The following is a 15,641-nucleotide window of genomic DNA, read 5'->3' as shown; positions in this document are numbered from 1 at the left end:
GAGTCCCACAGAAAGGCATCTAAACATCAAAAGAAGCACCGAGTCTTCTTTTCCCCAACCTCCTAGGCTGGCAAGGCGGCTGGGTGCGTTTTACCTTGCTTGCTTTTCTTGTAGGCTTTTTCCCATCGACTTCAGAAAAGTCACAGTACCGGTAGCCATCAATGCTGCATTCAATGAATTCCATTGTGTTTTCTGTTAAAGTCCCTGTTTTATCAGAGAAAACATACTCAACCTAGAAGAAAAAGAAGACCATTTCTCTGATTAGATAGGCACAGTTTTCTGCCAGAGCGTCTGTGGGTTTTTTTCCCCCCTCCATAGTGACATTTAAAATAAAACAAAATCAGCAGTAATGCTTGTGCATGGAAAGGAAGCAATTGAGAAAACGCAGGAATGCCAACTTCTGTCCCCTTCCTGTCTTCCCTTCCTGCAGTTAGGGCTTCCTGGACTGGAGATACACATTCAACTTCAATTTCCATTGCCAAAAGGACCGTACAAGACTTCTAACCAGGAAATGAGTGGCTTATGTTTCTTCTGACTCAGTGTCTTCAGAAGACATCAGAGGACTCATCAACCACCAGGACCATCTCGGAGAATGGAGCCAAGGATGGGGAATGACGACACTAATGGTGATTGGCTGGAGTAACCCAAATGACCAGTTCTATTCCTGCAGATTTCATTCCTTCCATCTCTACGTTGGTAGAAGAGGACCAGGAAATCTCTCTGAGGTTGGAAAGAGTGAGAATTTATCCCCTGATTCGCCTGTGGTTCTGCAGTAATTTAATAATAATTGATCCTCAGTTTAATTTCTGCTGTACCTATTTTATACAACAGTGTTCTTATGTTCTTGGTTAGCTTGAGGCTTTTAATGCATTTCAGACTCATAATCAAAATGATCCTTTCCCCAATCTCCATCTTTCAGTAATTATTAGAAATAGTATGCTTGTCCACATGTTAGAGAGTAGATATAGCTATCAAGCTGTTTCACTCTGCTGTAATGCATTTGCCTACGAGCATGTGTATTTAAAATAAAGTATTTGATTTTTTTTTAAAGGAAAGTGTGAGAATTTATGATAACAGATGGTCTTACATGGATTAGAGTAATGAAATCAACAGTATAAGGTATAGAAGGAAAAATAAATATCCAGCGTAGTTCACATTTGTCAAAGAAATAACTATTGCTGTGGAGTGTTCCTTGGCTTGTTCAACCCCCCCATTACACCTTCTCTCTCTCTACACACACACATGCACGTTTGTATACAGTAAACAATAAATTGAACACAACTGGCCAGGTTGACTGTGCATGGATGTGTACACAGCCTGGCTTCTAAGTCTGACATTTCTCTACACTAGAACAAGTGTGGAAATCTTGCTTAATGAAGAACTAATAAGCAGTATCAACCATGCAAAAGTCCAAAGGAAGAATCTTAGCACATATTTAAAGACTTTTTAAGGAACAAAAAATCCTGTGTCAAAAGAAAGATGAGACACTAATTCTCAGCTTTTACTCCAGACAGATGCTAACAGCTCCTGTGTCAACAATAAGCAAAATTTGCTTGTGGGAGGGAGGGAAGGAGGGAAGGAAGCAAGGAAGGAAGCAAGCAAGCAAGGAAGGAAGGAAGGAATCCCATTTCAACAATTGACACAAGATGGAATTTACTTATTTTGTCATTTGCTATTTAGCATACATAAACAATAAAATCAAATACAGGACTTCTTTTGTAGTGCTTCCTTGCTGAGTCGCCCATGGGAGATTTTTCACTTCCCAGAGAGGACCCAGCTAAGAGGCTTCTCAAGGATCTGAGAGGCAGGGACTCTGTTCTTTGGAATGGTGCCAGATGCTCCTTTAGACATTTAGGATACAAGTACTGGGCAAACATCTTGGAACCCTTGACATTCAAAGGGTTTGGGATGCAGAATTGCAGTCTTAGCATGACTCAGATGCAATTTAAGATGTGATTTACTTTTTTTTTTTTTTTGGTACATATTGTGTTTTGAGACATTACAAATCCTAGAGAGGGGCAACTGAATATTGTTTTTAAACTGGAACTGAAGCCGGAGACTAAACCAAAAGCTTCAACTCACAAGCAACCCTATTAAGCTCCAAAGACAGCTTCTTTGGAGAAGCAGCTATGGTAGAAGACTTCAACCAGATGGGACATATACCATCTACAAGAGCAGCATTCACCCTTCTCAGATTTAAGACCCATGATTAGTTTCAGCTGGTAACAGGAAAACTTCCATTATTTTTTGGTAATTACAGATATCTTCTTCTGTCTCTTTTTCTGGAGAGGACAGATGCAAGGAGAGTAGAAGACACCCCAACATTTATCTGTTGGGTAGTGGAAGGCATGAGGAGACATTACTGACCTGCCCAAGTTCTTCATTGAGGTCAGAGGTGTTTACCAATGCCCCTTCCTGGAGATCTTCATCATACATCTCTCTGTCCCATGAAATGAAGAAGGAGCCCAGAAATTTCTGCATCTCGACAGTCACATACATGGAGACTGGGATAATGAAGTTGAACAGGACCATGAAGGACAGGAAATCGGTGAACATTTTTAGCAGCTGAAAAGAACACACACACACACAGAGAAAGATACACCAAGTCACCCATACATGGAATAAATCTGATTGCATACAACCATCAACCAATGAAAGCCAACCAATCTACCTTGAACGTTTCTCTGTCCTTTTGGGTTTTGGTGTTGTACCAGGGTTCATCATTATATGGGACATTCTGCCAGAGGTATTTCAAAGTAGTGCACACTATAGCCTTGCTCAAGAGAATGCATAAGTAGACAATCAGGAACATATTGATTGACCTGGAAAGTCACAAGATCCAAGAGTTGGGGCTATACTTTGGGTTTCACAAAGAATACACACAACTGAATGAGAGAACCTGCCCTTGTGATGTTAAAACACTGGCTTAACAGGTGTCGGACCTAAACCAACACCTTGCTGAAATCCAGGCCAATATGTCTATCGTATTATCTCAGAGTGCAAAGAGGGGGAGGCTGAATCCCAAAATATGCTGCATTAACTAATCCCACACGTGATCTCATTAATCAGCTGGTTATCTGAAAAGGGTTTCCCAGCTCAGAACTTTGACCATTAAGTTGAGCCAGTTTGTTTCTGTAGACCAAGGGTGGGGAATCTATGACTCTCCATGGGCTGAAGGCTCCAGCAGGCCCAGCAGGCATAACCAAACTTCAGGAATTATGGGACATGTCTGAGCCTCTTTCCCATCGGCAAATATTAATCCCTCCAGAAGGCGTTGGAAGGGCGTAGAAGAGGCCAAAACATTTTGTACACAAGTCAGAATCAAAGAAACATCTCTTTTTTGCTTTGTTTTAAATGAATATTTATAAAAACAAAGAGAAGACAGATGGCCCTCCTGCTTACTTCTCAACGGCAGAGCGTTTCTGAGACTTCCCTTGGTAGTTCAAAGCCATTTTGGTTTCCATTCCTGTATATACAGCAACTCCTACAAAATATAAACACAGTTGCAAGGGAGAAACCCCAGAGCCTTAAAAATTAAAAAGGCAGAAACAAAGAAGAGGCCACACTTGTGGTTGGGCACCGGCCCTCTCTTCTGTATGCCTACTCCAAAGTAAAGCCTATGCGTGCCCAGAACTGCAACTTTCAAAAAAATCAAGGGATGGGAAACAGAAGCAGCAAAGCACTTGCTCACCATAGATCTTTGAGGTATTTTTCAATTTCGCTCCTTTCAGCAAAAGGTTCTCGGGACCCAGCGGCCTAAAATGAAGAGCATTCATAAGAAGAGAAGCAATTGGAAAACGCCAATGGCTGACCATTGGTCAAAGAAACAAAGACTATTTAGAACAAGGCAAAGTTATGGAGGCGGTTATGACAAGCCAGCGTATAGGGGACGTGTAAAATTAATAGGTGGGGGAGAGAAAGAGAAGTCAGGGTCAGGAATTACTGGGCTACCATCCCTGGACTTCAAAAATGTGGATGACCACTAAGATGGTGGCAAAAGGTTATATTTTCTGTATCTCACAGCTGCCATCTAAAGCTCATCTGGATTTTTCTAGCCTAGATGTGGTAGCCCTTGATATTAAAAAGAAGCAAGCTATGTCAGCCCTTTGAGGCAGGCCAGATCAGGACACAGACCTCACCAGAAATACTAGGGCGCTATGGATATAGGCTAAAATAACAACATCCTGAAAGCCTGACAGGGCTGTGCTTACACCAAAGAGAGTCAAGGCGAGGCACTCTTGAGTTTCTTCCTCACCCTCCTGTTTTCCCAGGCCAAGTTCATGTTTTCCTAACCCTGCCCTGTACCTGCTTCAAGGCCACCTCCATACTCCTCTACAGCAAATGAGCTCCAAGATGTTAAAATCCCAACCAATCAAGCGAAGCAACTCACCTGGCTAGAGGCTCTGGCTCATCGTTGTAGATAGTGATTCTGCCCACAAACCTGTTGGGAGAGACGTACCAAAGGATGTTGATGTTCTGTAAGTGGCTCATGGTCATACGGGAGTTGCAGCAATTTAAAGGAAGGAGGTGGGGTGGTGGGAATCAGGCATGCTAAAGAAAGGGACTGTCAAGCTGTTGTGTTCTCAGAGAGAAGGGGTCTAAAAAGGCCGATGGGGGTGATCCTAGAGCAGTGATGGCGAACCTATGACATGCGTGTCAAAGGTGACGCGCCACAATGTTTTGGGTGACGTGCCAGAGTTCACCAACAACTATTCTCCCTGTTTTAAGTTACCGAAGAAACTGAGTTTTACTCGTATTTCATTTTTGTAATTATTTGATTTTTTTATATATATAATACATAGCACTGCACATAACTGGACTGTATTTTTTTTTTAAATAAAGGCATATGTAAAGAATTGTTTCTCTTTTGTTGAGGGGGGTGACATGCCAGCAGAGTCAAGTTAGGCATTTTCTGAATTTTTGACACGCCAAGCCCAAAAGGTTCACCATCGCTGGCCTAGAGGTTATTTACCAATCAATAATTTTTAATTTAAAAATAGTTATCATCCCAGGAAAGCAACAGGGGAAGAGAAGTGCCTAAGGCGGAATCTGTGGCAACTGTATTCAATGACAGCATTTATTTCACACTTGTTGGCCAACTTCCAGGCCTTTGCCCTTTCCTGGGCTTATGAGATACACACATCTGCGAAGTGATGACAGCTGTTGGGCAACAGAGAGTAAACAGGGAAGGAAGAATGAATGGCAGGCCTGGAGGAAGGAAAGGGCTGAGCTGGGACCAGCATGCAACAGAGGCCATTAGAATACAGTGACAACACTTGTGTAATGATGTCACTGTGCGTATGAGACATTGCTTGCTCCAACCCAGTGTTTCTCAATCTTGGCCACTTGAAGATGGGTGGACTTCAACTCCCAGAATTCCCCAGCCAGCCTCAATCTTGGCTGCTCGAAGATGGGTGGACTTCAACTCCCAGAATTCCGAGCCAGCCTCAATCTTGGCCGCCTGAAGATGGGTGGACTTCAACTCCCAGAATTCCCCAGCCACCCTGGCTGGCTGGGGAATTCTGGGAGTTGAAGTCCACCCATCTTCAAGCAGCCAAGGCTGAGAAACACTGCTCCAACCTGTGGCTCAAAATGAGCCACTGAATAACTGAACTCGGAACTGGGTTCAGAAGATATCCAAGTATTGCTGATGCTCTGGTTGAAGGCCAATAATGCTTGATTCCGAAATATCCAGTATCAGTGGCTCAGAGAGAGAGAGAGAAAGAAAATCTCCCTGGTTGTTCCAGGATGTGACTCTCCAATTTAGCATAGGGTGAAGCAGAGCATTCTGCTTATTTTATTGTTCTTTAATTTATTTATTTAAATAGATAAGCCGCCCAACTCCAATGGATTGCAATTCCTATAATCCCAGTCATGTTGGCTGGCACAGATGACAGCTGTTGTCCAGTTTGACAGCCTCCTGGGTTATAAGAGATACTGACCAAGCTTCCTCTGTTCCTAATTGTGGACAAAAGGAATTTCAGAAACACCTCTTTTTCAAGCTGAACCTGCAGCTGGTTCTTCTGGTGGCCAGGCTAAGTAAAGGATCTCAGGTTGCTCCTTACAAGCCACAAAAGAATCTTCTACACCCTCAGCTCTAATTCAGACATAAAAGGGTTGCCAACATTGGGAAATGCAGAAGGTAGGGCAGGAAGTTGACCACACAACATGAAAAGATTTCCACGTCAAAGCTTACCTGTACAAATCTGGTTGAGGCTGTTCACATTCTACTGTGGCGACAAGACGATTCATGCCTTCAACTGTGTTCAGCTTGGCTGTATCTTGCACAGCATAATGAGTCTAGGAAAGAACAGGCATGCAAAACTTAAGGCCACCAGCAGGCGAATGCTGCCAATTTTAAATCTGTAATTTGAACCACAGTTTGATGGGATTCAATGATATCTTGTCACCTCGTCAGCTACTTCAAGGGCTCTTTAGATGACAACGGGAGACTATTTTTAATGATCTACCCGAGAAATGTGGGCGTTAATTCTACGCAGCAATGAGTGAAGGAACTTTATAGATGGGAGCCAAACAGCTCCATGATGAACGTCAAACTTCTTGGCTGTCTATTAGACGCTCTGTTCCACTCTGATTTTTAGGCATTTGCGAGAATATAATAACTACAAGAATGACAATGAAGATAATGCAAAGCAAGCCCCAACTTCTAGTATCACTTTTACTTCCAAGAATGTCTCTGAGCCCGACCTGTTTCCTAAGTATCTTTGGTGGGCAGCTGTAGAACTCATTGCTCTGCTTGGAAGGGTGCACAGAAGAGAAGACCAAGATCATCCAGGGGGATTTGAGGGTGTGATGGTATGTGGGAATGACCTTGGGAGACAGAGGGAAGAGCCACAGACTAGGCAATGGTCAGATAAGCGACAGCTGAACCCGCAAAAGGAATGGGGGCATGGCAAATGTCTCAGAAGGGACCCTCCCTAGTTTCTTGGGCTGTAAAGGTGATGGGGAAGAGATGTACTTTCAGACTTGCAAGATTCTCTTAATGTAACCTTACAGTAAAGACGGAGTTAGTTCATCTGGGCATGCTTCCTGTCTGACTACCTCACAAGGCTGATATCAGGTATATCGGGGCAACCTCCCCCTTTATCTTCTAGAACATGACTATTTGGCAACCGACTCCACCCATACCATAACAGCCATTTTATGACAAAACAAGCTTTTCTGTGGCAACCATTTTGCAAAACTCTCCATATTGATAAAATGCTAAATGTCTCCACCATCCCCACCGAAAGCTTGCCTCAACCTTTTAGGGAGAGCTCTCTAAGCTAAACCAGATGCTTGTACAATCCCTCATTCTAACCCTATATCGGAGGGTCCAACTAAATTCAGGGAAGAGTCTCAAGTCAACATAATAGAACTGCTTCGCTAAGGGATTACAAGAGGCATCTCAGATTTTTAAAAGTGCTCAGTAACCTTAAGCTGAGATGGTTGGGATTGTCATGACTGAGATTTCAGAGTAATGTTGGAAAAGAATAATGTTTCACACTCTGCAGATATCAGGAAACTTCATTAAGAAGCTAACAAAGAATTAAAAAGTTACTCGTGTGTGTGTGTGTGTATGAATGAAGCAGCTTCTATTTCCAGAAACTGCTCAGAAGTTATAAATCACTTCTGTCATCAAGATCCATGACAGTAATCCATCTTCATAAACAAAACTCTCTCCAAGGTTTCCCAAGCCCATTATTTTGAAATTTTCCTCCTTTCCGGTTGAATGCGACACATTTCTCTTGCACGAACAGTGGGAAATGATGAATAGCATTTTGAGAAAAGAAACATCTTTTGAAACCTAGGGTTGAGTTCAAAGGTCCTACCTAGCTAAAATTACACTCGTGCTGGAAAGACCTATTTTTTTTAAAAAAAGCTCTTTTAGCATTTTATACACAATCCTCCCAAACTACACATTCTGATGTATTTCATTTTCTAAGACACCACAGGAAGCGGTTTCATTGGAAATCAGCATAAGAGAAGCTTGCTCAGGTGTTCACTCTGGACAGAATATTTAATTGTATGTGAAAAGGGTGGGAGACCAGTTTGGTGTAGTGGTGAAGATACCAAGCTAGAAACCAGGAGACGGTAAATTCTGGCCCTGCTTTAGGCACGAAGCCAGCTGGGTGACCTTGGGCCAGTCCCTCCCTCTCAGCCCTAGGAAGGAGGTGGCCAGGACCAACCACTTCTGAAAATGTTGCCAAGAAAACTGCAGAAAACTTGTCCTCTTACCTTGAAATTTGACTCTCCATCTAGACTGGCAGTAGTGACGTAACAGGAGCCTTCTTTGCTACTTGAGGCCAGTAAAACTAGATCACAAGGAAAGGTTTCATCTGCTGACACTTCTACTATGTCACCAACCTCAAAATCAAAACAGGGAGTTGTAATTTTTGCAAAAACATGCAGAGACGTGCACACACTCTATGTCTATCGCCCAACAGTGTTACACACCCTTGATAATGACCACATTGCTTTGTTCCAAGTCCCAGAGGTTAGAGCAGAGTTGCAAAACGTGAAGCCCTTCGTCCTAGCAGAAGTGGCCATCCAACTAACATTTTTGGTGTGACGGAAAGGAGAAAGGATTAAGCAGATGTTGAAGAATCTCATCAACTGCATTTACATTATTTTAAGTGTAGTTACGGCTATTTTATACATGAGGAAACATCAAATGTCATGTTTGTGTTCTGCTATTTGGGAGAGGATACCTACTCAAAGGCCCAGTGGGACCCTCAGCCCAGGAAAAGTTGCAGGACTCTGAAAGTGAGTCCTGAGGGGTCCTTATTCCATGGGATTGAAATCCCCAACATTAGGAAGGTCTACCTTGAAACATCTAGAGATTAACTTGGCTGATGGGCAGAGAACTGACATCCAAAAGTCTTCCCTGCCTTCTGAGGGGCGATTTTCTTTTAACTCACTTCACACCATGACCAAAATAATTCCTCCTTCTCCCCCACCCCTCAGGCTCCAACCTTCTTGCTCATTCTGTATTTGGAGAGAATATGACAGACTACAGCATCAAAATCAAACAGGTGTTTGCTCCCTTTTCAAGCCCAGAGAACTCATGTCCAACCACAGCTTGCCTGATTTTAATATAAACAAGAAGAACAGAAAGTAAAAATCAAAATTAGGCTGCCCTTTTAATAAGCCCACCACAATTCCTAGCTTGCTTAAAATGGCTGGTAGCCTCTCCTCCAGAACTAGCCCTGGAAGGCTGAGGAGTAAACTGAACGCAAGAGGGAAAAATGTTTCCTACAAAACATCCAGTCCAAGGCATGTCAAAGAGATTCTTCCTTGCAACCCAGCCTCTGTGTTTGTATGCAGGTTACATCCTGGGCTTATCAACGCTTCCTATTATTCTTCAGAACAGAGGAGAATCGTCTCCTGTTACCTTGATCTTTTCACACTCCTTCTTCACACTTGCTGCATTTTCAATCACAAAGTATATGCTTTTGTTGACTTCCTTGTCTGCTCTGTGCCGCAGCCAATCCTCATATCCCTGAAGAAACAAGGGAAGGAATGAAAGAAACCAGAAAACTGGAAAAACTCAATCAAAGAATGGAAGGGATGGGAGAAACAGACTCCAATAGGAGGCCTTCCAGATGCAACCCCATTCTCCCTAGCTACAAGAGCCCACAGCTGTAATGAGACAAGCCTAGAACATCTGGGAAGGTGGATAGAAACAATCCTCTTCTTTTGTTCACTGGAATAAAAAGCAAGACATACCTGTTTAACAGCTGTAATAGTAATCACAAAGAAGAGAGGAAGTCCGCTTGTCACTGGGCTGGTTGGTGTGTCTACGATCACCTAAACAGAGATGCAGAAAAGCTACATGATTAACGATTTTAAAGGACATGGCTATTCCTCGATTAGATCTTGGGCGCCAATTTACAGAAGCATTTCTCAAACTAGGGAAGAGGTGCTCAAAAGTCAAAAGATCTTTCCCAAGCATGTTAGTGTATTCTCATTTCCTTGATAAAGACCATCAAGAATTTGTCATGGTCTTCCGAAGTGATTTTGCTGAAGAATCAGCTACTTGAAGGCATCTTTGGAAGCATCTATTCCAGAACATCTGGAATAAAAATATCCTTTCTGGCCCCAAACGTTGTCTTTGTAACACCCCCATTTCCTAATGATTTGCTCTAAGAAGCTGGTCAGTCCCAAAACAATTTCTCCAGAGGATCCCAGTCAAATCATTTAGATGTCCAAACATGGCAACATCTCTCTCCTGGCATGGTTTTCTGCAACCCATTAATTAATTCTATGCTAATCACCTGTAACTGAGACCATGAAAAATCCACACCCATCACCAGGGGAAATTTTGATTTACCTCAAATTACACAAAGGTTCCTTTCACCCAGTTTCACTTTCAAAGCCTCCAGGCATGGAGGAGATGTCAGCTGACACCACAGCAAGCCAGAATACAACATATTAAGACACAGCTGCACTCTATTCCTTTGGGGTGCAGTAAGGCATTTTCAGAATCTGTACCCAGAACCCAGGACAAATCATCTGAACGGAAACAGAATAATTCTGACATCATCAGTTTCATTAACAGGAGTTATTTTCCAGGAAGACTTAATATTCCACCTCTCAGGAAAGAGGGTGTTCAGTCCCCACGGTGTACTGTGTATCTCCTCACTCTGTTTAGGAAAAATGAGGGATTTCCAAACTTAGGTAGAAAGGACCGACTGATGGACAAACAGTTGGAAAAAAGTCATGGAACTTTGTTTTCGTAGATGATAACTAGCGAGATTATTGTACACACAAAGATGGAAAGATTTGGCGCTACCCACCACGGAGGAATGGTTGGTGAAGATGATGGAACTTGCAGAGATGGCTAAATTGACCTCTTTGATCAGAGAAAAGACAATATCTACGTTTATGGTTGACTGGAAATCCCTTATGGATTTTTTGCGTAAGAAAAAAAGAACTTATGATTTATGGTTTTGATGATTAGATTATAGAAAGAACAGAGTTATGTTGTAACCATAGGGTAAGAGGTAAATTTATAATCGTACTTATAACTGCTGTAAAGAAGACTGGGAGCTATTTCTTTGTATCTTTTTTCTTTTTCTATTTTTCTTTTGCTTTTTCTCCCCTTTCTTGCACTTTCAGCTTTCGCTTTGATTTCTTTTTCTTATTTTATATTAGTTTGCATTCGTTTTTATCTTCCTTTTTAAAAATCTTTTAATAAAATTATATATATAGGAAAACAAACTCGGGTAGAAGGACAAAGTCATGCTGATTCATCTTTAGTAATGAACTAAAATGTCAGATATAAACTGGATTGCAGATACAGTGCAAAATTAGCTTCAATACAACGGATGGGCTGGAGGTCCTTTCTAAGGAGCTGAAAACTCACTGCTCCGGCAATGGGTAGGAACGGGAAGGTGAGAAGACACAGCTCTTGTTTTAGTTACCGAGGAGAGCTGAGCAAAGAATTTCTGCAAAAATAAAAAACAAAAAACCCAAAGCCCTGGAGAATGAATTAGGAGTGGAAGCAAACACACAAGTGTGTGGTTGGGTGGGCCATTTCTCAACCAGCACATATGGGACCATTCTTCTGCTTTAAGCTAGGCCCATCTGGATGGTGAAAGAACGTTTTAAGTCAAAAGAGGGCCTTTAGTAGGGTGGACAATTGCAGTAGCTCCTGTTTTGAAAAAAACCTATTTATAACTACCAATGTCTATTCATTCCCTGTGCAGTTTTCTTTTTAAAGCCACTGATTTTTTGTTTTGTTTTTAATAAACAACCCAAAGCACATCACATCTGTTGATGCTCCCTCCTTTAAAGTGGTCTTACCTGGACAAGGAAGATGATAAGGAAGTAGAAATTGGCAATTCTTCGGAACTGCTCAAAGAGGTTCTTGGGAAGAAAATTCCAGACTGTATACTGCAAGACAGAAACAAGGTGGGGTCCATTTAATACTCCCAAAGGGCAGACCGTATAGAGCTTTTCCTGACTTCCTGCTCTCCAGATCTGTGGGCCACATTCAGATGGGAACGATGGAGGCTGCAATCCCCAAACATCTGGTGGGAAACAGCTTAGGGAATACTGCTCTTTGGGAGTTATCAACTCTAAGAATCCTTCATAATTAGTCCACTATCAGCAAGCTGTTTTAGTCAGCAGTAAAAATTACAAAAGATTCAGGCAGGAGAGTCTGCACCCCCTTGGTCCTCTTCATGTAGTTTCAGACTCAGATTCTCACTCCTGTTTGGGGAATTCTGGGAGTTGTAGTCTCAATACCTCTGGAGGGCACCAGGTTGGGCAAAGCTACCATCCACAGTTACTTGCCCTCATGGAAGTTAGTTTAATAGCAAAAATATACAACGTGAGTTTTGGGTGCATGCCTCACTTCCACCTGAATTGGAAGTTCCATCTCTTAGCTGGGAGAAAGGTGAAGATAGACAGCTATTAAAGGTCTGAATGATTGTACAGGTTAGGGATGGATCACCATGGTGAAAATCTATCTAAGGCAGTGTTGTCCAAACTTGGCCACTTTAAGATGAGTGGACTTCAACTCCCAGAATTCCCCAGCCAGCATGGCTGGCTGGGGAATTCTGGGAGTTGAAGTCCACTCATCTTAAAGTGGCCAAGTTTGGACAACACTGATCTAAGGGGTCGCTAGGAGTCGAAAATGACTTGATGCCACATAGTCAATCAAAAATCAATCAACTGTGTAGTCAATAGCCTGTCCTGGTTCGCTTTGAGATAACTCAGATTTCTGAAATAAAATATCTTTGTGTCCAACGCATTAGCGCGTGGGGGGGAGCGAGATTTACATTGAGTCAGAAAAACCCCACCAAGGAAGAACACATACAGACATCCTGCTGAACAGAGTAAAGAGTTTCACTGGCCACCAAAAGCTGCACATTGATTGCTATCTTAAAAAATAGACATGCAGCAAGAGAATTCAGCTTGGTTTTATCTGGGAATGATCCGTCCGGTCAGTCAGAACACCAAACAAATGGGATTTCATGCTGCAAAGTTTTACTCAAGGTCCCCCATGCAGATGGAAATATATACGTTGTCACTGAAAAAAGGAAATGATGGAAACCGAGAGCTTGTGCAACACCATGCCAGAAGGAAGTCATGAAGTGTGATGGCTGAACTGCTTGACTTATTTATAGCCTTTTATCCTTAGCTTGCTAAAAGAACCAATTCTGAAGAAGTACAAGATTAAAACTGAAAAGTAACTAAATAAAATACTTCATGGTGTAAAGCCTGAAGAAAATGAACCAACCTGATGTTTATTAAAACACACAGACACACAAACACACACTGTTAGACAATTAAAGTGTCCTGACATTAAATCAAAAGTCAGCAGAGTTATACTGAAAAATAGGTTGCAGAAGGCAGACTTCTGTTAACTATAGAAGACAAGATTGTCCTAGCTGGTCCCCTTCCCGATTAGAAAACCTTGCAGACTTTTGGGAAGTTTAGATACAGTCTGAGTTCTACAGCTGGGTTCAGCCAAAATGTGATCTGGCTGTTTAGAGGTCAACGTATTGTCTGAATGCAGCTGGCTTGGTCTTAATCATTCAAATGAGTAGAAAGGGGAGATATTCATTATTCAAATGAGTTATTCTTTACATTGTGTTTAAGCAAACCATAGTTTAGCATATTATGGGAATATAGCTTTTTTTTATGGACTGAGGTTCCAATCAGAAAATGACAGGACCAAGTACACTGGTCAAGTTTGAGACTCTAAACTCTTAGGTCCTGGAACTGTAAAAGCAACAAGCAGAAGATCTCAGGTCAGTTCCCATATCTTAGGTTAAGTCAGACTACAGTTGCCATCATTCCCAACCAGCATGGGTTATAAACCCAGAAGCCTCTGGAGGGCAACAGGTTGGGGAAAGACCTCCTAATCCTGATACAAGGAGGCACTGTGTGGATCACCCTGGAGCTGGCCATGGTGCAGAGGGATCAAACCAATTAAAACATAGTTCCATCAACCCATACCTTGGAGGAGACAATCTGATTGGAACAGAATTTTTGGGGCACATGAGCCTCAATGTTAGAAACCAAGTGGTGGCCAACCAATACAGTCCGAGTCCCAGCTCGCTTTTCTTCCCCAGCAAACTGCAAAACAAGAAGAGAAAAACAATGAAGTTGTCAATGATGCAGTGTGTGCTGATCCTCTTGGAAACTGGTCTTCCACAAATGCAGATTTATGCATAAAGGTTCCTTGCAAATGGCTAAAAGCAGCTTTTTCCTACTGGTGCTGTCCTATTGTGTTGAGATTACAAATTCCAGATCTCACAACTGGGATGGAGGCTGAGAATGGACAACCATCTCAACCCACTGGCAGGAGACCATGTTGGAGTCATCTGGTTTAACCAGCAGCCGTGAGCACTCCATTCACACTGGTTTCTGGGATAAGGTCCAACCATTATTATAGATGAGGAAAGGCAGACTCTCCAATCCTGAGATATCCCACAGAAGCCCCTCAGACAGTGCAATTCTGAATTATTATTTTTTAAAACTAGCATCTAGAATTTCCAGGCATTGGATGATTACAGTCTATCTTGGAAATTATGCAGTTTGCCTATTACACATTTGGGCGACAGGTAGTAATTACAGTTTTCCTGAAGAGCAGAAAACCTTGTGCCAAGAGTTGGCGGCATTTCTCTCCTGTTTTAAATTCTAACTGAGCAATCCCACTCATTTGTCTTTAAAAGGAATATGTATCCTGCCTTTCCATCCAACGGGAATCCACAGGGCAGCAAAGAACAACATCAAACAAAGAATTAGCACCGTAGATGTTTTGAAAATACGAAAACATTCCCACAGAGCTTCCAAACAGTAGAGCTAACAAAATGAAAGAGGTAACAAAATTAAAGATTTCCCCAGTGCCTATATATTGCATTATGCACCCCACTGATTTGGAGAACATTAGATGGCAAAAGATGGCTCTGTGGGATGTTGTGGTTTAGTTGCTGTCCACCCTGTTTCGATGCTAGATGGAAAGTAAAAAGAACAATCTAGAAGAACGCAATGACAACCCACGACCATATCACTGTCAAGGAAGCAACATAAATGTGGTGACCAACAGTCACACTCAACCAGATGGCACAATTGGTTTAGTTACGACTCCCAGAATGAACAGGAATGCCAGCCAGGAGCGAGAAGGCAATAATTTATTGTATATACCACCCATTTCTGAAGGACTCAGGTTCAACAGATCTGGAGAACATCAAATTGGGGGAACTTGAGGTACCACCATAGTAGACACAAAGGAGGAAATGCACAATTCTGGACTTTTCTAGATCAAATGGAAATCAACACTGAAGCCTGCTGTATCCCAAGAAGGATGCCAAGAAAATCCAACTCTAGCACGAACACAGAAAAGAATCCAGACTCATGACAATATCTGTGGTATATCAGAAGCATCTTGACCAAGCAAGCCAACTGGTGGCATATGCAAGAGCCTTCTCCAACAGAAGGTTTTCTACCATTCTGGGGGAACTCTTTGGAGTTCTGCAGATGTTCCTCAGTGAAAAATCAATTTTAAACCCAAGAGGTTCCCCTAAAGAAAGCCAATTTTCTTCTGCAACACAGCATACCATGTAACCATCAGGCACATTCTAGAGAATGCACGTGGATTGGAAGGAACATCACCCTATGCAGCT

At 42.2% G+C, this 15,641-nt stretch overlaps 1 protein-coding gene across 9 annotated transcripts in view; it reads right to left on the bottom strand.

The window, feature by feature from the left end:
• The window catches only part of ATP11C (ATPase phospholipid transporting 11C (ATP11C blood group)), a 62,770-nt gene that overhangs the window by 29,665 nt on the left and 17,464 nt on the right, over window positions 1-15,641 (bottom strand). For all 9 annotated transcript variants that reach the window (XM_088151596.1, XM_088151603.1, XM_088151602.1 and 6 more), the window contains exons 2-13: window positions 13,972-14,091; window positions 11,809-11,898; window positions 9,730-9,810; window positions 9,395-9,502; window positions 8,239-8,367; window positions 6,197-6,300; window positions 4,391-4,441; window positions 3,692-3,756; window positions 3,403-3,484; window positions 2,672-2,822; window positions 2,368-2,565; window positions 95-232 (exon numbers count right to left, since the gene is read on the bottom strand). In XM_088151596.1, coding sequence (XP_088007722.1) covers window positions 95-232; window positions 2,368-2,565; window positions 2,672-2,822; window positions 3,403-3,484; window positions 3,692-3,756; window positions 4,391-4,441; window positions 6,197-6,300; window positions 8,239-8,367; window positions 9,395-9,502; window positions 9,730-9,810; window positions 11,809-11,898; window positions 13,972-14,091 — 1,317 coding nt within the window. The remainder of the gene's footprint in view (window positions 1-94; window positions 233-2,367; window positions 2,566-2,671; window positions 2,823-3,402; window positions 3,485-3,691; window positions 3,757-4,390; window positions 4,442-6,196; window positions 6,301-8,238; window positions 8,368-9,394; window positions 9,503-9,729; window positions 9,811-11,808; window positions 11,899-13,971; window positions 14,092-15,641) is intronic.

Source organism: Python bivittatus, unplaced genomic scaffold (assembly GCF_059951505.1).
Source record: "Python bivittatus isolate LINGU-HERP-01145 unplaced genomic scaffold, Pbiv_v1 ctg000670_np1212, whole genome shotgun sequence".
Lineage (NCBI taxonomy): Eukaryota > Metazoa > Chordata > Lepidosauria > Squamata > Pythonidae > Python > Python bivittatus.
The sequence above is the reverse complement of the archived record's forward strand: the minus strand, read 5'-3'. Positions and strand labels throughout refer to the sequence as shown.